At 39.8% G+C, this 24,301-nt stretch overlaps 1 protein-coding gene across 4 annotated transcripts in view; it reads left to right on the plus strand.

Annotated features, from left to right (window-relative positions):
* The window catches only part of LOC116461506 (zinc finger protein 33A), a 61,786-nt gene extending 41,166 nt beyond the window's left edge, over nt 1-20,620 (plus strand). For 2 of the 4 annotated variants that reach the window (XM_058436527.1, XM_058436529.1), the window contains one exon: nt 14,937-20,620. In XM_058436527.1, the coding sequence (XP_058292510.1) occupies nt 14,937-17,020 (2,084 nt within the window). In that variant the 3' untranslated portion in view covers nt 17,021-20,620. The remainder of the gene's footprint in view (nt 1-14,936) is intronic. The other 2 variants (XM_058436528.1, XM_058436530.1) reach the window with 1 other exon arrangement.
* Nucleotides 20,621-24,301: the final 3,681 nt, after the last annotated feature.

Raw genomic sequence — 24,301 nt, forward strand, 5'->3', positions numbered from 1 at the left:
TCATTTCTGAGGGCTCTGTTCTGTTCCATTGATCTATGTCTCTGTTGTGGTACCAGTACCATGCTGTTTTGGTTACTGTAGCCTTGTAGTATAGTTTGAAGTCAGGTAGCGTGATGCCTCCAGCTTTGTTCTTTTGGCTTAGGATTGACTTGGCGATGCGGGCTCTTTTTTGGTTCCATATGAACTTTAAAGTAGTTTTTTCCAATTCTGTGAAGAAAGTCATTGGTAGCTTGATGGGGATGGCATTGAATCTATAAATGACCTTGGGCAGTATGGCCATTTTCACGATATTGATTCTTCCAACCCATGAGCATGGAATGTTCTTCCATTTGTTTGTATCCTCTTTGATTTCATTGAGCAGTGGTTTGTAGTTCTCCTTGAAGAGGTCCTTCACATCCCTTGTAAGTTGGATTCCTAGGTATTTTATTCTCTTTGAAGCAATTGTGAATGGGAGTTCACTCATGATTTGGCTCTCTGTTTGTCTGTTATTGGTGTACAAGAATGCTTGTGATTTTTGTACATTAATTTTGTATCCTGAGACTTTGCTGAAGTTGCTAATCAGCTTAAGGAGATTTTGGGCTGAGACAATGGGGTTTTCTAGATATACAATCATGTCATCTGCAAACAGGGACAATTTGACTTCCTCTTTTCCTAGTTGAATACCCTTTATTTCCTTCTCCTGCCTGATTGCTCTGGCCAGAACTTCCAGCACTATGTTGAATAGGAGTGGTGAGAGAGGGCATCCCTGTCTTGTGCCAGTTTTCAGAGGGAATGCTTCCAGTTTTTGCCCATTCAGTATGATATTGGCTGTGGGTTTGTCATAGATAGCTCTTATTATTTTGAGATACGTCCCATCAATACCTAATTTATTGAGAGTTTTTAGCATGAAGGGTTGTTGAATTTTGTCAAAGGCCTTTTCTGCATCTATTGAGATAATCATGTGGTTTTTGTCTTTGGTTCTGTTTATATGCTGGATTACATTTATTGATTTGCGTATGTTGAACCAGCCTTGCATCCCAGGGATGAAGCCCACTTGATCATGGTGGATAAGCTTTTTGATGTGCTGCTGGATTCGGTTTGCCAGTATTTTACTGAGGATTTTTGCATCAATGTTCATCAAGGATATTGGTCTGAAATTCTCTTTTTTGGTTATGTCTCTGCCAGGTTTTGGTATCAGGACGATGCTGGCTTCATAAAATGTGTTAGGGAGGATTCCCTCTTTTTCTATCGATTGGAATAGTTTCAGAAGGAATGGTACCAGTTCCTCCTTGTACCTCTGGTAGAATTCAGCTGTGAATCCGTCAGGTCCTGGACTCTTTTTGGTTGGTAAGCTATTGATTATTGCCACAATTTCAGAACCTGTTATTGGTCTATTCAGAGATTCAACTTCTTCCTGGTTTAGTCTTGGGAGGGTGTATTTGTCAAGGAATTTATCCATTTCTTCTAGATTTTCTAGTTTATTTGCATAGAGGTGTTTGTAGTATTCTCTGATGGTAGATTGTATTTCTGTGGGATCGGTGGTGATATCCCCTTTTTCGTTTTTTATTGCATCTATTTGATTCTTCTCTCTTTTCTTCTTTATTAGTCTTGCTAGCGGTCCATCAATTTTGTTGATCTTTTCAAAAAACCAGCTCCTGGATTCATTAATTTTTTGAAGGGTTTTTTGTGTCTCTATTTCCTTCAGTTCTGCTCTGATTTTAGTTATTTCTAGCCTTCTGCTAGCTTTTGAATGTGTTTGCTCTTGCTTTTCTAGTTCTTTTAATTGTGATGTTAGGGTGTCAATTTTGGATCTTTCTTGCTTTCTGTTGTGGGCATTTAGTGCTATAAATTTCCCTCTACACACTGCTTTGAATGTGTCCCAGAGATTCTGGTATGTTGTATCTTTGTTCTCGTTGGTTTCAAAGAACATCTTTATTTCTGCCTTCATTTCATTATGTACCCAATAGTCATTCAGGAGCAGGTTGTTCAGTTTCCATGTAGTTGAGCGGTTTTGAGTGAATTTCTTAATCCTGAGTTCTAGTTTGATTGCACTGTGGTCTGAGAGACAGTTTGTTATAATTTCTGTTCTTTTACATTTGCTGAGGAGAGCTTTACTACCAACTATGTGGTCAATTTTGGAATAGGTGTGGTGTGGTGCTGAAAAAAATGTATATTCTGTTGACTTGGGGTGGAGAGTTCTGTAGATGTCTATTAGGTCCACTTTATGTAGAGCTGAGTTCAATTCCTGGATATCCTTGTTAACTTTCTGTCTCGTTGATCTGTCTAATGTTGACAGTGGAGTGTTAAAATCTCCCATTATTATTGTGTGGGAGTTTAAGTCCCTTTGTAGGTCACTGAGGACTTGCTTTATGAATCTGGGTGCTTCTGTGTTCGGTGCATATATATTTAGGATAGTTAGCTCTTCTTGTTGAATTGATCCCTTTACCATTATGTAATGGCCTTCTTTGTCTCTTTTGATCTTTGTTGGTTTAAAGTCTATTTTATCAGAGACTAGGATTGCAACCCCTGCCTTTTTTTGTTTTCCAGTTGCTTGATAGATCTTCCTCCATCCCTTTATTTTGAGTCTATGTGTGTCTCTGCACGTGAGATGGGTTTCCTGAATACAGCACACTGATGGGTCCTGACTCCTTATCCAGTTTGCCAGTCTGTGTCTTTTGATTGGAGCATTTAGCCCATTTACATTTAACGTTAATATTGTTATGTGTGAATCTGATCCTGTCATTATGATGTTAGTTGGTTATTTTGCTCGTTAGTTGTTATTGTTTCTTCCTAGCCTTGATGGTCTTTACAATTTGGCATGTTTTTGCAGTGGCTGGTACTGGTTGTTCCTTTCCATGTTTAGTGCTTCCTTCAGGAGCTCTTTTAGGGCAGGCCTGGTGGTGACAAAATCACTCAGCGTTTGCTTGTCTGTAAAGTATTTTATTTCTCCTTCACTTATGAAGCTTAGTTTGGCAGGATAGCAAATTCTGGGTTGAAAATTCTTTAAGAATGTTGAATATCGGCCCCCACTCTCTTCTGGCTTGTAGAGTTTCTGCTGAGAGATCAGCTGTTAGTCTGATGGGCTTCCCTTTGTGGGTAATCCGACCTTTCTCTCTGGCTGCCCTTAACATTTTTTCCTTCATTTCAACTTTGGTGAATCTGACAATTATGTGTCTTGGAGTTGCCCTTCTCGAGGAGTATCTTTGTGGCGTTCTCTGTATTTCCTGAATCTGAATGCTGGCCTGCCTTGCTAGATTGGGGAAGTTCTCCTGGATAATATCTTGCAGAGTGTTTTCCAACTTGGTTCCATTCTCCCCATCATTTTCAGGTACACCAATCAGACGTAGGTTTGGTCTTTTCACATAGTCCCAAATTTCTTGGAGGCTTTGTTCATTTCTTTTTATTCTTTTTTCTCTAAACTTCCCTTCTCTCTTCATTTCATTCATTTCATCTTCCATCAGCGATACCCTTTCTTCCAGTTGATCGCATCTGCTACTGAGGCTTCTGCAATCTTCGCGTAGTTCTCGAAACTTGGCTTTCAGCTCCATCAGCTCCTTTAAGCCCTTCTCTCCATTGGTTATTCTAGTTATCCATTCTTCTAATATTTTTTCAAAGTTTTTAACTTCTTTGCTATTGTTTTGAATTTCCTCTCGTAGCTCAGAGTAGTTTGATCGTCTGAAGCCTTCTTCTCTCAACTCATCAAAGTCATCCTTCATCCAGCTTTGTTCCGTTGCTGGTGAGGAACTGCGTTCCTTTGGAGGAGGAGAGGTGCTCTGTTTTTTAGAGTTTCCAGTTTTTTTGTTCTGTTTTTTCCCCATCTTTGTGGTTTTATCTACTTTTGGTCTTTGATGATGGTGATGTACAGATGGGTTTTTGGTGTGGATGTCCTTTCTGTTTGTTAGTTTTCCTTCTACCAGACAGGACCCTCAGCTGCAGGTCTGTTGGAGTTTACTAGAGGTCCACTCCAGACCCTGTTTGGCTGGGTGTCAGCAGCGGTGGCTGCAGAACAGCGGATTTTTGTGAGACCACAAATTCAGCTGTCTGATAGTTCGTCTGAAAGTTTTGTCTCAGAGGAGTACCCGGTTGAATGAGGTGTCAGTCTGTCCCTACTGGGGGGGTGCCTCCCAGTTAGGCTGCTCAGGGGTGAGGGACCCACTTTAGGAGGCAGTCTGTCCGTTCTCAGATCTCCAGCTGCGTGCTGGGAGAACCACTACTCTCTTCAAAGCTGTCAGTCAGACAGGGACCTTTAAGTCTGTGGAGGTTCTTGCTGAGTTTTTGTCTGTGCCCTGCCCCCAGAGGTGGAGCCTACAGAGGCAGGCAGGCCTCCTTGAGCTGTGGTGGGCTCCACCCAGTTCGAGCTTCCTGGCTGCTTTGTTTACCTAAGCAAGCCTGGGCAATGGCGGGCGCCCCTCCCCCAGCCTCGCTGCCGCCTTGCAGCTTGATCTCAGACTGCTGTGCTAGCAATCAGCGAGACTCCGTGGGCACAGGACCCTCCGAGCCAGGTGCGGGACACAATCTCCTAGTGTGCCGTTTTCCAGGCCCGTTGGAAAAGCGCAGTATTGGGGTGGGACTGACCCGATATTCCAGGTGCCGTCTGTTTCCCCTTTCTTTGACTAGGAAAGGGAACTCCCTGACCCCTTGCGCTTCCCGAGTGAGGTAATGCCTCGCCCTGCTTCGGCTCGTGCACAGTGCGCTTCACCGACTGTCCTGCACCCACTGTTAGGCACTCCCTAGTGAGATGAAACCGGTACCTCAAGCAGAAATGCAGAAATCATCCGTCTTCTGTGTCGCTGGGGCTGGGAGCTGGAGACCGGAGCTGTTCCTATTCGGCCATCTTGGCTCCACCCTCTCTTTTTTTTTTTTTGAGATGGAGTTTCTCTCTTGTTACCCAGGCTGGAGTGCAATGGCAGTATCTCATCTCACTGCAACCTCCGCCTCCCGGGTTCAAGCGATTCTCTTGCCTCAACCTCCAAAGTAGCTGGGATTACAGGTGCATGCGCTCCCACACTCAGCAATTTTTTTTGTATTTTTGGTAGAGACAGGGTTTCACCATATTGGTCAGGCTGGTCTTGAACTCCTGACCTCAGATGATTCACCTGCCTTGGCCTCCCAAAGTGCTGGGATTTCAGGCATGAGCCACCCTGCCTGGCCCAATCTTTTGTTGAGTCATTCTGGTGAGTTTTCCATTGCAGTTATAATTTTTGAATCCAGAATTTTCATTGTATTCTTTTCTGTCTTCTTATTGATATTTTCTGTTTGATGAGGCATCATCATACCTCCCTTTTCTAAGTAGTGTTTCCTTATGAACATATTTATTTTTATTTTTTATTTTGATACAGTCTTGCTCTGTCACCCAGGCTGGAGTTCAGAGGCATGATCTCAGCTCACTGCAACCTCCGCCTCCCAAGTTCAACTCATTCTCTTGCCTCAGCCTCTAGAGTAGCTGGGATTACAAGTGCCTGCCACCACACCCAGCTAATTTTTGTGTTTTTAGTAGAGACGGGGTTTCACCATGTTGCCCAGGTTGATCTTGAACTCCTGACCTCAGGTGACCCACCTGCCTCGACCTCCCAAAGTACTGGGATTACAGGTGTGAGCCACCACATCCGGCCCGAACATATTTATAATAGCTGCTTTGAGGTCAGCTAAGTCTGATAGCTGGATCTTCTCAAGGGCAGTTGCTGTTGCCTGTCGTTTTTCCTGTATATAGGTGACAGTCTCCTGTTTCTTTGAATGTCTTGTAATTTTTTTGTTGAAGTATAGACATTTTAGAGAATACTTTGTGCTTCCTCTAGATACTGGTTCCTCTATTCTCTCTAGGGCTTGTTTATTTATTTAGGTGACTTGACTGTACTATTTGAGAGAAGCTTTTTCACTCCCATTGGGTTCTCACTGATGTTGCTTGTCAGAGGGCTCCACCTTGGAAATGCACACTATCTTTAGGATGGCAGTGGTGTTAACAGTGCTCTCTTTGAGTGTCTCTTTCTGTGATTGCTGTGTTAGCCTGTCTGCCTCTGTTGCTGTTACACTTTGCTGATAGCCGCTACTGATTGCTGACGTATCGCTCTATTGTTTTCAACAGTGTCCTGGACCATATGTTGCCCTTAGTTTGCTCTTGTTAAATTTGGGTTCCTTCTAGAGGGTTGTCTTTGAGGCTTTGAGTTTGCTTTTTATGTTGCCATTCTGAAAGTCACCTCCTAGAAAACATAAATTTAAAAATCGTTACTGTAGAAAATCTGTGTATGTATTTGTATAAGTGTTTCTGGTAGATAGGAACACATCTAATTGCCCTGGATGTCTCTTCTTAGCCATCTCTTTCCCTTGCTCTCTCCAGTAAACTTTCAGTTGGTCTGTGGTTTAGCTTATTGCTGTCATAGAACTGCCACCCTCTTCTTAATTGGTTGTCATTGAATTTCCATTCTTTTTGAGGGTGACCTTAGGCTTGCACTCACCCACACTCTGTTCTGAACAAAGTGAGTTTTCTGGAGGAGAGTTTTGGAACTCTCTGTCCTTACAGCTGACCCTAGGTGAGAGTCTTGCTCCATTATTCGGGATCTGGAGGCCACAGCAGTGTTTTGCTTTTCTCTGGGTGGGTGATACTGTGCTTTATGATCAGGGATCTGGGTTGGGGCAGTAGTGCCTGGTCTTCTTGGTTTCTTTTGGAATCTCTTCTCAATGAGCTAGGTGGGCATTGTACTCCAGTATTCTCAGACTGCCATGACTGGGCTGGATATTTTAATTGGGGTGGTGGAGGAGGCTGGCTCAAGGCCTTTTGGCAGTTCTTTCCTAGAACCTGAAGCTGTGGGGGTTGAGGAGTGCTGGTGGCTTGCAGGAGATAGATGCACACAGAGAGAGGTCTGGAGATCTGTAAAGGGGCCTCCATGAATGTTCAGCAAAGTACTAATCAGCTCATGTATATGAGGAAATGAGTGAAATAGCTTCAGAAAAGAATCAGAGGGAATAGTACACAGTACTCACACAGGACAAGGAAAAGGACTGATCCTGCCAGCCAGAGTAGAAAAACTCATAATTCAGAGTATTGGGTAGAGTGTTCAGAAAGGTCTTTTCTCCGTGGTGAGGAGTAATGTGCCCCAAACTGAGCACTGCTCCAGATTTGCCTAACAAATCATAAAAGCAAGACCTCAAAGTGTCACATTGTTTCCAAGTGACTTAAGTGCATCCTAGAACAAAGCACAAAAATACTTATAGGAAGCCAAAAGTACCCAGCATCCAACCAAGTAAAACTCTCAGTCTTCCATCCATTAAAATATTACCAGACTTACAGACATATGGGAAAACATGAGCTTTCTCAAAGAGACTAACCAGGAAATTGAAATGGACTCAGAATTGCCATAGATATTGGAATTAACTGACAAGTTCATTGAAAACAGTATTATAATTGGATTCCATATGTTCTAAAACTTAACTAGAGACACAGAAGATTTAAAAAAAAAAAACCAAATCAAAATTCAGTATAACAGAAAAGATAGAAATCAGATTTCTAGAAATGAAAACTATAATGTTTGAGATGAGAAATACATGGCCAGCCATTGGTGTCTTATGCCTGTAATCCCAGCACTTTGGGAGGCCAAGGCAAAGATCTCCTGAGCTCAGGAGTTTGAGACCAGCCTGGGCAACATGGTGAAACCTTGTCTGTACCAAAAATGCAACAGCAAAAAAATTAGCTGGGTGTGGTGGGGCGTGCCTGTGGTCCTAGCTACTTGAGAGGCTGAGGTGGGAGGATCACTTGAGCCTGGGAGGTGGATGTTTCAGTGAGCGAAGATTGCACCTCTGCACTGCAGCCTGGGTGACAGAGTGAGACCGTCTCCCCCCCCCCCAAAAAAAAAAAAAAGAATAACCCATAGGGCAACACCTAATGGCAGTTTAAACACTGCAGAAGAAAAAGATTAGTGAACTTAACATAGTAATAGAAGCCATCCAAATGAAACAGAGAAAAAACATATTTGAAAAATAAGCAGGCCCTTGGGCTGGGTGTGGTGGCTCATGCCTGTAATCCCAGCACTTTTGGAGGCTGAGGCATGTGGATCACGAGGTCAAGAGATCGAGACTATGTCAGCCAACATGGTGAAACCCCGTCTCTACTAAAAATACATAATTATCTGTGCATGGTCGCAGGTGCCTGTAGCCTGTAGTCCCAGCTACTTGGGAGGCTGAGGCAGGACAATCATTGAACATGGGAGGTGGAGGTTGCAGTGAGCTGAGATTGCACCACTGCACTCCAGCCTGGCGACAGAGCAAGACTGTCTCAAAAAAAAAAAAAAAAAAAGGCAAGCCCCTATGAGCTTTAAGAGAACTTCAGGTAGTCTCTAACACAAATGGAATTGGAGTCTGTAAAAGGAAAGTGGGAAAAGAACAGAAAACAATATTTTGAGATGATGAAAAAATTTCCAAATGTGATGGGAACTTACTGATCTAAGAAGCTTCATCAAACCCTGAGCACAAGAGGCATGAAGAAAACTACACCAAGCCACATGAGTCATAACCAGAATGCTCTAAATCAGTGTTAAAATGAAATCCTCAAAGCAGCCAGAGACAAAGGACATGTTTTATGGAGGAACAAAGGTAAGGATGATAGCAGATTTCTCCTTAAATGAGGCAACAGAGAAAATAGTAGAACATTAGTTTTAAAAACAAAAAAACTCAACATAGAGTTATATACTCAGTAAAAATAGCTATAAGAAACAGTGAAGAAATATGGACATTCCAGTTAAACAAAGCTGAAAGATTTCCTTTCCAGCAGACCTGCACCACGAGAGGTGTTCTGATGTCTGATGGAAATCTGGATCTCTACCTAGGGGGATGAAGGACAAGAAATGTTGACTACTTGGATATGTATACAAGATATTTTTCTTTACGTAAATCTCTAAAAAGGATATTGACTTTATACAAAAATAATATCAAATGAATTATGGGGTTTATAACATATATTTAAAATATATGACAGTCATAGCCTAAAAAGGCTGTGAAAAAGAAGTATATACTATTGGAAGATCCATATATGTACTATTACTGAAAAGTACACTGCAAAAGCTTTTATAAACATTGATGATCACAGAAAATATAAATAGTCTAAAACACCCCATTTAAAGGCAGAGATTTCTGGATAAGATAAATAAAAATAAGATCCAGTCATGCTGCCTATAAAGGAAACATGTTAGATTCAAAGAAAAATAGATAAAAAGAATGGGAAAAGACATAGAATGGTAAAATTATTCACAAGGCTGCAGTGCTGTGACAGCCAGATGAAGTAGCTTTCAGAGCCAGGAATACCAGTGATAAAGATTTTTTTCATATTGATAGAGATCAATTCATTGAGAGGATTTAACAATCCTAAACTTTAGGTTAGTAACAGATTTACAAAATATCTGAAGCAAAATCTGATAGACCTGGAAGGAGAAATAGATCCACAGTTATAATCAGAGGTTTTAGCATCCTTTTAATAATTGATAAAACAGGAAATGGAAAAGGAGCAAAGATATAATAGACTTAACCCTAAATAACTTAATTGACATTTATAAAATATCTTTTGCACCCTCCTCCCCAAATAAAACAGTGGAATATACATTCTTTTCAAGGACAGATGAATGAATATATTAACAAAGGTAAATCACATTCTTGATTATAAAGCAAATCTTAATAAATGTAAAAGGATTGAAGTAATGTAGAGTATTTTCTCCCACCATAAGGGGTTTAAATTTAGTTAAATTAAAAATCAATAACAGAAGTATCTATAAAATCCCTAATAGTTGGAAACTGAATATACTTCTACATAATGGATTCTTCAAAGAAGTGTTCAAAGGGGAAATTAGAAAGTATTTTGAACTTTGGGTTAATGAAAACAGAATTTATGGGAAATTTACATATAGGAAATTTAGATATAGCAAATATAAAATACATATAATGAGTACATTGATTTCATTGTTTTCCATTTGATCCTTACTCATTTTTTCTACTTGCTTTTGGCTTTAATTTGCTTTTTTCTAGCTTTTTAAGGTGGAAGCACCTGAGGTCATTGATTTGAGATCTTTCTTAGGCAACACAAATACGCATTGTGTGTGTTTGTATTATGTATGTATATATCTACCATATGTAAATGCATATATGAAGTTTCTCATATATAGGATATAATGTATTATGTGTGATGTATATTAATGTGTAAATTTCACATATAGGGAATTTCATATGTGTATGTGTTTATGTATATGTATGTATCTAATATACACATGTATGAAGTTTAACTTGTGTTGGATAAGAAGAAAGGTCTAAATCAATGGTCTTAGCTACTTCCACTTTGAGAATGTAGAAAAGAATACAAATCCATATAGTAGTAGAAGAAAGGAAATAACAAAAAACAAAATGGAGAACAATATAATCTGTAAAACCAGAAAAACAATTGAGAAAATCAGTGAAACCAAAAGCTGTTTCATTGAGAAGATCGATAAAATGGATAAACTTCTAGGTGGAACAGATTATCAATATCAAAAATAAGAATGATGAATCACTGAAGATTCTATAGATATTATGAAGGAAGTGAGGAAATACTATACCTGTAAGTTATCAGTTTGACGATTTTGATGAAATGAACAGTTTCCTTCAAATAAACAGCTACTACCACTTACTCCAAAACAGATAGCCTTTCCACAAAGAAAACCTCAGGTCTTCAGATGCTTCAGTAGTGAATTCCAGCAAACAATTAATATTACCGCTTCTTTACAGACTTTTCCAGAAAATTCAAGGAGAGGGAATACTTCCTAAATCATTCTTTGAGTCCAGCATTGCCCTAATAACAAAACCAGATAAAGACATTGCAAGGAAAGAAAGCTATAGACCAATGTCCTTCATGAACATAAATTCAAATACTCTAGGGATTGGAAACCAGTGGCGTATAACATGGTTATTAATACCTCATGACCAAGTGTGGTTAATCCCTGGCAGGCTTTTTCAACATTTGAAAAGCAGTCAGTGTAATTCCCTGTGTCTAGGCCAACTTCATAGCTAGGTGACCTGTGCAGTCACACGTTGCTGCACTCTTGTAAGAAGGGATCCTGTACTTGGCTTAATGCCCTGTTGTTGCCATCTTGAAGTTCTTCACAGTTTTATCTTTGAACTTGTGATTTGTGTGTGAAGTCTGATGGACACTGGACTATGTGTGCAAGTAGACAGGATACTTGAGAGGCAGTGCCCTACTAAGCTGTTGGTCTGTGTAGTACGGCCTGGGAGTGTCCTGGAATTGTGTGGGTAGCCAGGGCCATGACCTTTGTCTGCATTGGTTGCAGCAGCAGCAAACTCACGAACAGTTGCACTCCAGAGAGGACCCACAGTGTGAGGCTGGCTTACTAGTGTCTCCCCTAAGCCTGTCCCTCTGACATTCTTAGGAAATACTAATTTTCTGGACTGAATACTGGGGCAGTAACTTCCAGCTTTCAGGCAGTCATCATTGTCAGTAAAGTATTAGAAAATAAAAGCATACTTGTGGACATTGTGTTAAGGCACACTAGGCAGTTCCTAGAATTCTTTGGAGTGTAGATTCTCTGGTCTTAAGAACTGCTGCAACATTGCAAAGTAAATATCCACAGGCTTAGAAATAGGAATTTCATTTGATGGGAGAGAACATGATTTTCTTATAAAATTTTGGATGAATCAAGTATTAACAAAGAAGTCAATTTTAAAAATAGTTTTTTTTTGCATTTGGAAATACAGCAATACACTGCATAAACAGGTGTTTCCAATTGTATGCAAATCATGAAGCCATTTTTTGTTTCTTGTACAAGATGTAGGAAATGTCAGAGGAAACATTAAAATGCCATTGTATAAATTTACATGTAAAATTGAATTCTGCTTTGTACAAAACTAATATTCACGAAGAATTAATTTCAGAGAACTGCTACTCCAGTCTTTGTCTATATATACCAAAACTTGTATTTTTTTTTAACTTTTATTGTGCAATAAAGTATCAGAAATCAGAAATTTAACCCATATTGTCACAATGTATAAAGAACCAACAGGTTCCATCAGCTGAAAACCTTCTCAAAATTAAAAATTAACAAAAATTACTTACCTTGCATTTGCCAAGAATACATGTTACTTTCAATTATATATTGAAAATAAACTTGCTAAAAATATAAATTTTGATGACTTAAATGAATTTGCAAAAAGAGGGCCAGAAAATCTTATGATCAATCAAGATATCATATTAACAAACTATTAGTAATTATTGTATCATTTAAAGTTATTACAACAAAACTTTTTTGTGATTTGTAAATTTATGTTGTTATATATTACGATTATACCTATTACATTTTACAAGTAATAAAATATATTAAAAGAAAAAAGCAAAATTTATTTTACCTTTTACTATACTTCTTTTTATACATTCTGAGTAACTGAGCTCACATTTTTATTTTGCACTGGCCCCATCAATTATGTAGTCATCTCTGCCCTGTATTAAAAAGAAAAAAATAGAAAAAAAGTCAAACCCATATGACCATTTCCATATATGCAGAGAAGTCATTTGATAAAATTTAGCATCCATTTCTGATTAAAACTCTCAAATGAAGAATAGAAGATAACTTTCTTTAATCTGATAAAAGTCATCTATAGAAAATATACAATTGACATTGTATATAATTGTGAAAAATGGAATGATTTCTTTCCAATATCAGGAACATGACAAGGATGTCCACCCATACTTGATAGTGTAATATATACTACCTAGTATAACCAGGGAAGAAAAAGAAAGGAGACTAGAATGGAAAAGAAGTAGAAATGTCTTTATTCAGAAAAGATATGATTATCTATGTAGGAAATCTAATGGAGTCTCCCAAGAAAAAGAATGGGAAAAAGAATGACTATAATTATTAAGTGTAGCTAGGTGGCAGGAGAAAAATATGTAAAAATGAATTTTACTTCTATATATTAGCAATGATCAATTGGAACTTGAAATTGTTAAAAGTTCCATTTGCAATAGTATCAAAAATATTTTTTTTGCAGCTATGTCTGGCAAAAGATGTGAAAGACCACACTAGAAACAATAATCCACTACAGAGAGAAATTGAAGACCTAAACAAGTGGAACTCCCTGCTTATGTCAGAAAGCTCAATATTGCTAACATGTTTTGTCGTTAACATGACTTACAGATTCAAAATAATATAATTCCATGTAGTAATTAGCAGGATTTCTTGTAGTAATTGGGTACGTAATTCTAAACTTTATGTGGAAATACACAGGAACTAGAATAACTAAAACTTTGAAAAATAAAAGCTGAGTTGTATGGATAGAATTACCTGATTTTAAGACTCAAAGTAAAAGTTTGCTGAGACTTGGTCTTTTTGTCCAGAGTACTTTTTCTTCAATTTTAACATCTAGTAGTTTTATTAAGATATGTTTTGGAGAAAACTGTTGCTGAACATTTTTCCTAGGTTCGTGATGGTTCCTTTGAATATGTGGATCAGGTCTTTTATTTTTGGACAGTTTTCTTAGATTATACTTTTTAATATTAGATTTATTCTGTTTTTGTTTTTCTTTAAGGACTGCAATAACATATATACTGTATTATAATTTATTTATTTAATTGTAGAACATCTTTATCCAGAACTTTCTTTCTGGTCCAATTTTCTTTTTTCTTACTCTTAAAATTATTGCTTCTTCATTTTCTTGTTTCATTCTCCTTTACAATGCTGTTTATTCAAGTTTCAGTCAAGTGTAGTTTCCCCTTTGGCTCTGTATTAGTTTACTAAGGCTGCTGTAACAAAATCCAACAGACTGGGTGGCTTAAATAAATTTTCTCACAATTGTGGAGGCTGGAAGTCTAAAGTCAAGGTGCCAGCAGGGTTGGTTTCTGGTTAAGTGTCACTCCTTGGCTTGCAGATGGCATTTTCTTCTGGTGTCCTCACACAGCCTTTCTCTGTGCATATGACCAGTGGTTGGGGGTGGCGGGTTGGGGGAGAAAGAGAGCTCATGCATGTGCTTTCCAGTCTCCTCTTCTTAAAAGGACACCAATGCCATTGTATTGGTGTTTTACCCTTATGACCTCATTTAACCTTAGTTAATCTCCTTAAAGTCCCCATCTTCAAATACAGTCGCACTGGAGGTTGGGGTTTTAACATACACATTTTTGGGGGGCACAGTTTAGTCCATAACAGATTCCTTAATAAGGAATGTCTTTAATAAGTCTTAATAAGACTTGAATTACAAGTCTTATTTTCTGTGATTACTCTGTCCTCTTTACAACTTCATTCCTGAGTTTGATTACCCTTTGCCTCTTTAGTTTATATACAGTCCAAGTCTCTTCTCTTGGATTTCCCAGTAGCCTGAGCTTTAATCTACGTGAACTCAGACATCTTCTGAGTATTTTCCCACTCATAGTGAAACTTTCCCTTTCTGGGAGTAGTTTTGTGTTTCATCTTCTCTGGGCTGCCTGTCTCCTCTATTCCATGTAATCACCACAGTCTCTGGCTGACTCTCTTTGTAGGCATGGGCTGTCACTTTTTGCTGTATTTGAATATCTATTGCTTAGTGGTGATTTGAAATTAGTAATATTCTCCATCACCTAGTTATGTTAAAGTCACAGATTGTTATAGATAATGTTATTTGCTCCACTTATGGTGACCTTTATAATTCTTGGGGGCATGCATGGGGAAATGCAGATGTAAGCAGTTGCTGTTATTCTTCTTACACTAGAAACCAAATGTGTGCATTCAAATAGTTAAATTCCTCTCTGTTTTTCCACTAGCCTAGGCCTTCTGTTTCTAGTTTTTGTTTTTGTTTTTTCATCCCAAACCCATGAAATACAAAAAATATGCACTTGCAATTATGTTCATCTTTGGAAATTGGCCAAAAAACCAGTCACCTACAACATGGGGCATTTGTATAGCGATTTCCTTCCCTAAGAAATGTTTTGGTATTTATATGGTAAGATTAATTTTGCTCATTTCTAGAAGTCTGGACAGCTGATCACCTGAAAGAGAGGAGCCAAGAAAACCAATCTAAACATGTGTGGGAAGTTGTATTCGTCAATAATGAAATGCTGACTAAGGAACAATGTGATGTAATAGGAATACCATTTAATGTGGACGTAAGCTCTTTTCCTTCCAGAAAAATGCTCTGTCAGTGTTACTCATGTGGAATGAGTTTCAACACTGTTTCAGAACTTATCAGTAAGATAAACTATTTAGGAAAAAAGTCTGATGAATTTAATGCCTGTGGGAAATTGTTACTCAATATTAAGCATGACGAAACTCATACTCGAGAGAAAAATGAAGTTTTGAAAAATAGGAACACACTGAGTCATCATGAGGACACTTTGCAGCATGAGAAGATTCAAACTTTAGAGCACAATTTTGAATACAGTATATGTCAGGAAACCCTCCTTGAAAAGGCAGTATTCAATACACAGGAGAGAGAGAACGCAGAAGAGAATAACTGTGAATATAATGAATTTGGGAGAACTTTGTGTGATAGTTCATCCCTCTTGTTCCATCAGATAACTCCGTCAAAGGACAATCACTATGAATTTAGTGACTGTGAGAAGTTCCTATGTGTGAAGTCCACCCTTTCTAAACATCATGGGGTATCTATGAAACGCTATGATTGTGGTGAAAGTGGGAATAATTTCAGGAGGAAATTGTGTCTGCCACAGCTTCAGAAAGGTGATAAAGGAGACAAACCCTTTGAATGTAATGAATGTGGGAAAGCTTTCTGGGAGAAGTCATATCTCACTCGACATCAGAGGGTGCACACAGGAGAGAAACCCTTTCAATGTAATGAATGTGAAAAAGCTTTCTGGGATAAGTCAAACCTCACTAAACATCAGAGATCACACACAGGGGAGAAACCTTTTGAATGCAATGAATGTGGGAAAGCCTTTAGCCATAAGTCAGCCCTCACATTACACCAGAGAACACATACAGGGGAGAAACCCTATCAATGTAATGTGTGTGGGAAAACTTTTTGCCAGAAATCTGACCTCACTAAACATCAGAGAACACACACAGGGCTGAAACCCTATGAATGTTATGAATGTGGAAAATCCTTCCGTGTGACTTCGCACCTTAAAGTACACCAGAGAACTCACACAGGTGAGAAACCTTTTGAATGCCTTGAGTGTGGGAAATCCTTTGGTGAAAAGTCAAATCTTACACAGCATCAGAGAATTCACATAGGAGATAAATCTTATGAATGTAATGCATGTGGGAAAACTTTCTACCACAAGTCATTACTCACCAGGCATCAGATAATTCATACAGGGTGGAAACCTTATGAATGTTACGAATGTGGGAAAACCTTCTGCTTAAAGTCAGACCTCACAGTACATCAGAGAACGCACACAGGGGAGAAACCCTTTGCATGTCCTGAGTGTGGGAAATTCTTTAGCCATAAGTCAACCCTCTCTCAACATTATAGAACACACACAGGGGAGAACCCCTATGAATGTCATGAATGTGGAAAAATCTTTTACAATAAATCATACCTAACTAAACATAATAGAACACATACAGGGGAGAAACCCTATGAATGTAAAGAATGTGGAAAAACCTTCTACCAGAAGTCACAACTGACTCAGCATCAGAGAATTCACATAGGGGAGAAACCCTATAAATGTAATGAGTGTGGAAAAGCTTTCTGCCATAAGTCAGCTCTAATTGTACATCAGAGAACCCATACACAAGAAAAGCCCTATAAATGTAACGAATGTGGAAAATCTTTCTGTGTAAAGTCAGGACTTATTTTCCATGAGAGAAAGCACACAGGGGAGAAACCCTATGAATGCAATGAATGTGGGAAATTCTTCAGGCACAAATCATCACTCGCAGTACATTACAGGGCTCACACAGGAGAGAAATCTTGTCAATGTAATGAATGTGGAAAAATCTTCTACCGTAAATCAGAACTTGCTCAACATCAGAGATCACATACAGGGGAAAAGCCCTATGAATGTAACAAATGCAGGAAAACTTTCTCTCAAAAGTCAAATCTCATTGTACATCAGAGAAGACACATAGGAGAAAAACCTTATGAATGAAATGGATATTAGAAATTTCCAGCCATAAGTCAGTCTCCATAATGCCTCAGAGTATTCACACTGTGGAGAAAGCCCTGTTGACATCCTGAATGTTCAGTAACTATCCACAAACTCGCCTTACGTTATTCCAAAGTAATAGTAGGGGATAAACCCATAAACTGCAACAATTATAGGACAACTTTTGTTAGGAAGTGATATTCTGTGTAATATCAAATGGTTAATACAGGCATAACACCTTACAGATTTTTTTGAATTTGTGAAAATTTTTGGCAGAAATACAAATAAGATTATGTTAGAATTTACACTGAGCAGAAAATTGTCAATTTAAGACATCTAAAGTGAAAACTTTGCTTAGAAATAAAATATGACAAGTTCTGTTTTGAGTTTGATGCCATAATAGTTTTTAGGGCACCTAACAATAATTTATAGATGTATATTGTGGAATGTAAAGCTTTAAGAACTTAAAAAAAGTAATAATTAAAATAACCTCACAAGAAGTTTAATGAGTAGAGAGAATTCCCATGTACACTTCACCAAACTTCCTCTAAGGATAATATACAATCTTAGTATATGGTCAAGTCCAAGAAATCGATGTTACCTTGCTAGTAGATACAGACTTAGTCAGATTTTACGATGGTTTGCATGCACTCTGTGTGTGTGTGTGTGTGTGTGTGTGGTTATATCAAACTTTTACCACTTCTCCATTTGAGTAACCATCAACATGATTAGTTTACAGAACTGAAAAGGAATCTGAGATCTGTACTGTATCAGGATTACAAAGGAATCAGGATTTAGCCTCAAGTAGTTCCCTTATTGTATTAATAACCACACCCTTTCTGCAACCCTATCCCTTGCATCCACTTGACTATGAAGCTTTTTTTAAAGCACAGATAAATTGAATAATCAGGGCAATAGCATTAAGCACATCTGTGAATTATCCCTGAAGTTCATAGGACTTACATATGTATAAGTGGTATGTGATATAAATCGTGTGTTTCATATGCATAATGGAATTTAACATAATTGTGAATAGGAAGTAGGTATCCTAGTTTAGTGGTGGTTACATCATCAGGCCCATCCCAGATGTTTGTCATGTCCTGAAACAATTTAAAAGGAGACCCACAGAGCTAATGTTTATCCATTTAAAAGGTATAAATCAAAATAACAAATTATCTAAAAAAAAATCTATCCTGTACATGTGAAGATCTAGGCTTGCCTCCATGTTACTCCCTTTCTCTTCCTACCTGTGGCTCATCCCATGCCATGAAGTGCCTAGGGTACATATGTGAACATTCCAGCCTTCAGCGTAAGTGATAGTCCAAATTTTCTTTAAGCAGCTGCTCTCCAAGACAGGACCCTGGAAAGAGGCCCACACACACGGCCCAGTTACTGCCCAGGGCTGTTGGACTGTCATTTCAAGGCTCATTGTACCCAGACAGGGATCTGGGCCCTCAGAGACTTTTGAGAATATGAAGAGGAGGGTTGAGGCTGGAGCAGAGCCAGAATCAAGCTGGTGTGGGGCTTTTATTGACAGTGTGAAGATTGTATACTATATTACATGATCAGATCATAGAAATAATCTAAGATTATACAGTCTGGTGATCCTAGATTACACAAGTAATCTAAGCTTCCACTTTAGGAAACTAGAAAAAGAAGAGCAAATTAAATCCATAGTAACCTGGTAAAACATTAGAGTAAAAATCATTGAAATTGAAAAGAGAAAATTGATAAAACCCAAAACTGGTTCCTTGAAAAGGTCAGTAAAATTGATAAACCTCTAGCTAGCTTAAGAAAAAACAGAAGACAAATATTGCTAATACCAAAAATGAAAGAGGCCATCACAGCTAATCCTGTGGTCACCAAAAGGATTAGAAAGAAACATGGACAACTCTGTCCATAAATTTGATAACTTAGCTAAAATGGACCAATTCCTTGCAAGATGCATTCTCTCAAAGCTCACACAAGGTAGACCTCAATAGGCATATATATCTATTAAATAAATCGAAGCAGTAATTAATAACCTTCCAAGGCCGGGTGCAGTGGCTCACACCTGTAATCCCAGCACTTTGGGAGGCTGAGGTGGGTGGATCACGAGGTCAGGAGTTCGAGACCAGCCTGGTCAACATGGTGAAACCCCGTCTCTACTCAAAATACAAAAAATTAGCTGGGCATGGTGGCATGCGCGTGTAGTCCAAGCTACTCAGGAAGCTGAGGCAGAAGAATCACTTGAACCCAGGAGGTGGATGTTGCAGTGAGCCGAGATTGTGCCACTGTACTCCAGCCTGGGTGACAGAATGAGACTCCATCTCAAAAAATAATAAAACTTTCCAAAACAAAGTGCCAGGACCAAATGGGTTCACTGATGTGCTTTTTTTGAGATACTTAAGGTAGAAATGATACCAAGTCTCTACCATCTCTTTCAGAAAATAAAAGCAGAGATAACACTTCCCAACTCATTTTGTGAGGCCAGTATTACCCTAATACCAAAACCAGGCAAAGATATTACAAGAAAGGAAAACTACAGATCAGTATTTCCATTGAACACAGATGCAGAAATCCTCAAAATATTAGCAAATCAGGAATGCAAGGCTTGTTCAACATTTGATATTCAGTGTAATCCATTGCATGCATTAGCAGCTCAAAGATGAAATATGATCATATCAACAGGTACAGAAAAAGCATTTGACAAAATCCAATATGCATTTATGTTAAAACCTCCCAACACAGAAGGAATACAGGAGAACTTACTCAAGTTGATAAAGAACATACTACAAAAAACCCTACAGCTAACATCATCCTTGATGTTTCCAACTTGATGCTTTCCTACTAAGATCAGGAACATGGCAAGGAACACCACTGCTTTTCAGCATTGTACTGGAAGTGCTATCGAATGCAGTGATAAAAAAAAAAGGAAATAAAATGCACATAGATTTGGAAGGACGAAATACAACTGTCTTTGTTCACAACATGATTGTCTTTGTAGAGAATTCTAAATAAACAACAAAAACCCTGCTGACATTAATAAGCAATTATAGCAGGGTTGCAGGATACAGTCCTCAGGTAGATGATAAAAAGGAATTAGACATCAAGTCATTAAAAGACATGGAGAAACCCTAAATGCTTATTGTTAAGTGAAAACCAATCTGAAAAGGCTTTCTATTTTGTATGATTGCAATTACATGACATTCTGGGAGAGGCAAAACTATTGAGCCAGTGAAAGGACCAGTGGTTGCTGAGAGTTGAGGGGAAAGGAGGGATGGCAGGTAGAGAGGTGATTTTTAGGGCAGTGAAAGTACTCTCTAGGGTACTGTAATTTGTCAAAACGCAGAGAATGGAAAACAGTGAATGGAAAATACAGAGTAAACCCTAATGTCAACTCTGGACTTCAGTTAATAATAACGTATCACTGTTGGCTCATTAATTATAACAAATGAACCATAATGGTGCAAGATGTTAATGATTGGGGAGCCTGTGGAAGATGGGAGGGGAAAAGGTTGTATGAGAATTCTTTGTACTTTTTGCTCAATTTTTCTGTAACTCTAAAGCTACTCTAAAAATGAAGTGTATTAAGTAAATAAATACATAAACAACCAACCAACCCTGAGGAACATCTTGTTTCTGTACTAAGGTGTTCTTTTGTTAGTCGTATGTTTCTGACTGAACATGTAAATCATCATTAATGAACATTTGAATTGCTTTTATATGTCCTTAATATATTTTAAATTATGGTAACTGACCTGAAATTAAGGACTAGTATTCTTGGTTCTCTTGACATCTGAAGCCAATAGGGCCTCAAATGACCTAACCTCATTTCCATCGCCACTCTGCTTCCACAGGTGAGATAACTTAGCAGACAGTCCTCCTTGTCAGGGGGGCCAGGCGCAGTTCCTGCTTATTCCTAAGTAGTAAGATTTGCTTCCCTGCTAGCTCTTGAAATTATTCACCAAACTCCTCACATCCTCCCACAGCAAACAGTGGTCACTGTACTCTCTGGATAATACAGCTGCTCGCCACAACCCCTCCTTTTCCACTCTGCTCCCAAGTGGAACCCTGTGTGGCTCTGCCCAGCATGTGGTGTCCTTCTCACCTTTCTGAGAGTTGGTGTGACTGACAAACTCACCTAGATCTTATCTGTCCAGTGTCAGGTGTTCAGTGTTCAACCTTTCTATAGCATCAGGCTGGGGATCCCTCCTTCACCATCAGTGTGAAAAGGAAGCAGTTACAACCATTGGCATAAACAGGATAGCCCATCCAAAGCCAGGGTCGTCTAGTCCAATTTTAACTAACTGCTCTTGGCTAACTGACAGGTTCCATATTATGGCAAAGGCTTCTTGGACAGAACCACCAATTGCTGGCAGGTTTGCACTTGGCCTGTGCTGTAATGCACTTTTCTTGGGGGACGTGAGTGTCGCATCTCTTCCCATTCTAAAATGCTCTTGTGCACAGGACAAGAGTGCTCACCCATTGGCTGTATCCCTTCATGACTTGACTTGGGCTCAGCCTGTTTGGCAGGTGGTCTCTGAGGCTCCCACCTCTACAGGTAGTGATCACACTGCACACGAACTGATCAGCACTTGAGCCCCACTTTCCAAAGGTCTGGCTGGAGCTCTCTGATTATCATCACTGGCTGCATGGAACATCCCTACAGACTATTGTTTGTTATTGCACACCCCTGGGTTGTGCCTGCAGATGGCCTATTGTGAGGTTTGTGGAAAGGCAGGAGACAACTGAGGGAGGTGAGTATGGCACTCCAGTTGCCTAATGAGGCATTCAGGAAGAGTAGTACCTGCACCCCTTTCCTGTGCTGCTCTTTCACTTGCTGCCACCACACATGCTTTCCTGAACCCTAAGAGTGTCAAGATGCACATGCGTGGTGGCCCATGGTCCAGGTGCTGATGAGAAGAGAAAAAGGTACCAGTTCTCCCCAGATTACCAGAGGAAGTAACTCTCCTGCTCTCCGAATGCAAAACCCCTTGCCAGTGTGCCTGAGCGTGGCCTGACATTGCTGCTTGCCAATATGCCACAGGGTGAATCTTGCAATCATGGGGTCTGATGGCCTACACCTGGGCCACAGACTATATGACCTTACCTTGAACATAGGGAGAGTGACTGTGACATCCAATATGCTATGAGTGTTTGTCCCCCCTCCAAAAGTCATGTTGAGGCCGGGTGCAGTGGCTCAACAAATCCCAGCACTCTGGGAGGCCGAGCACAAATCCCAGCATTTTGGGAGGCCAGGGCAGCAGGATCACTTGAGGTCAGGAGTTCAAGACCAGCCTAGCCACATGGTGAAACCCCGTCTCTACTAAAACTACAAAAATTAGCTGGGCATGGTCGCGCCTGTAATCCCAGCTAGTTGGGAGGCTGAGGCAGGAGAATTGCTTGAACCTGGGAGGCAGAGGTTGCAGTGAGCCGAGTTGGTGCCACTGCACTCCAGCTTGGGCAAGAGAGCAAGACTCTGTCTCAAAACAAAACAAAACAAAAAACAAGTTGAAACTGAATCCTCAGTGCAACAGCTTGCAAAGGTTTGGCCTTTGGGAGGTGGTAAGGTCGTGAGAGCTCTACCTCATGAACGATTAGTGATCTTAGGAGCCAGCTGGAGAGAACACACTAGACCCCTTTTTGCCCCTCCCCTTTCTGACATGTGAGGTCCCAGTGTCACTCCCCTCAAGAGGAAACAACAAGGAGGGGCTGCCTTGGAAGCTGAGACCTGGCCCTCACCGGATACTCACCTTTCTGGCGTGTTCATCTTGGCCTTCCCTGCCTCCAGAGCTGTGAGAGGTAAATTTCTATTGTTTATAAACGACCTAGTCTCAGGTGGTTTGTTATAGTCCATGGTTCGCATAAATGGACGAAGACAAAATGTCTCTTGGAAATTTGGCATTTGGCCATGCTACAGTCTCATCTCTGCACATGAGGAATATGTTGGGACACTATTGAAAAAAAAACAAACTCAACACCTAACGGCATGGTCCCAATGCTGCCTAAGACATTTGTCAGATTATTTTCAGGGGAAACTGTGATACTATTATGAGTGCGTGTGTATGGGCATGCAGCCTATGTGTATGTGAGGTGAGGTTGGGAGAGAGATTTATAATACCCCAGTTAATAGAATCAATCTGAATGATCGCTTGAGCCCAGGAGTTCAAGGCTGCAGTGAGCTATGGTGGTGCCACTGCACTCCAGCCTGGGTGACAGAGTGAGACTCCGTCTCTTTAAGAAACAAAAGGCTGGGTGTGGTGGCTCTCGCCTGTAATCCCAGCACTCTGGGAGACCGAGGCGGGTGGATCACGAGGTCAGGAGATTGAGATCATCCTGGCTAATACGGTGAAACCCTGGCTCTACTAAAAATACAAAAAGTTAGCTGGGCGTGGTGGCAGGCGCCTGTAGTCTCAGCTACTTGGGAGACTGAGGCAGGAGAATGGCGTGAACCCGGGAGGCGGAGCTTGCAGTGAGCTGAGATTGCGCCACTGCACTCCAGCCTGGACGACAGAGTGAGACTCCATCTCAAAAAAAAAAAAAAAAAAACCTGAAGAAAAGTATCCTGTGCCGATCATCTGGAAGTAAACAGTGAGTTTGGAGTATGCACACTCTAAAGAAACCCTAAAGCAAAATGCGTCTGTGTCTGTGTGTAGTAATAACAGAATGGCATCTTTGCAGATACAAGCTATGAACTAGAGCAAGGCATCCAGACTCTGGTCCCACAGGTTCACATGGAAAGGAGACAGCACAAATGAATGAAGGAACTGTGGGAAAGACAGGTATCTTGATAAATCACATTTCCTTTTTAAGGCACCATTGGAAGCAGACATAGCTTGGTAATCTGTGGTGTATTCTTGGAAGGTACCACTTGAAGAGAGGAGGCAAAGACAACCCAGAGTCTTAAACTTGACAAAAATTTATTTATAACAAAAAGGGCAGCTTTGTGCATAGACGTGCATGTAAATATATACAAAATGCTAACAGTGTCAGAAGATGAACATCCTGCTTTGTTCAGTGATTTCATGGAGTTGCTGTTTTGCATTTCCTTGTCATATTCTCTGTCTACATGTTTAAAGGGAGGATTACATGTGAACACTATTCAGTATTATGCATCTAAGCTTGTGTTACCAATCATTGGTAGATAGATAGTGAGATAACTTCTAGTTCCCATCTCCTCTGGTAAGAGCTAAGATGCAAACCCTTTGTGATGAACTGACATCAAGACGAAATATAGCACCCCCGTTTTCTCTGCATCAGTCTGCCTTCAGGCTCACCCTGTGAACTCACCAAAGGGAGTGA

Source organism: Hylobates moloch, unplaced genomic scaffold (assembly GCF_009828535.3).
Source record: "Hylobates moloch isolate HMO894 unplaced genomic scaffold, HMol_V3 SCAFFOLD_3, whole genome shotgun sequence".
Lineage (NCBI taxonomy): Eukaryota > Metazoa > Chordata > Mammalia > Primates > Hylobatidae > Hylobates > Hylobates moloch.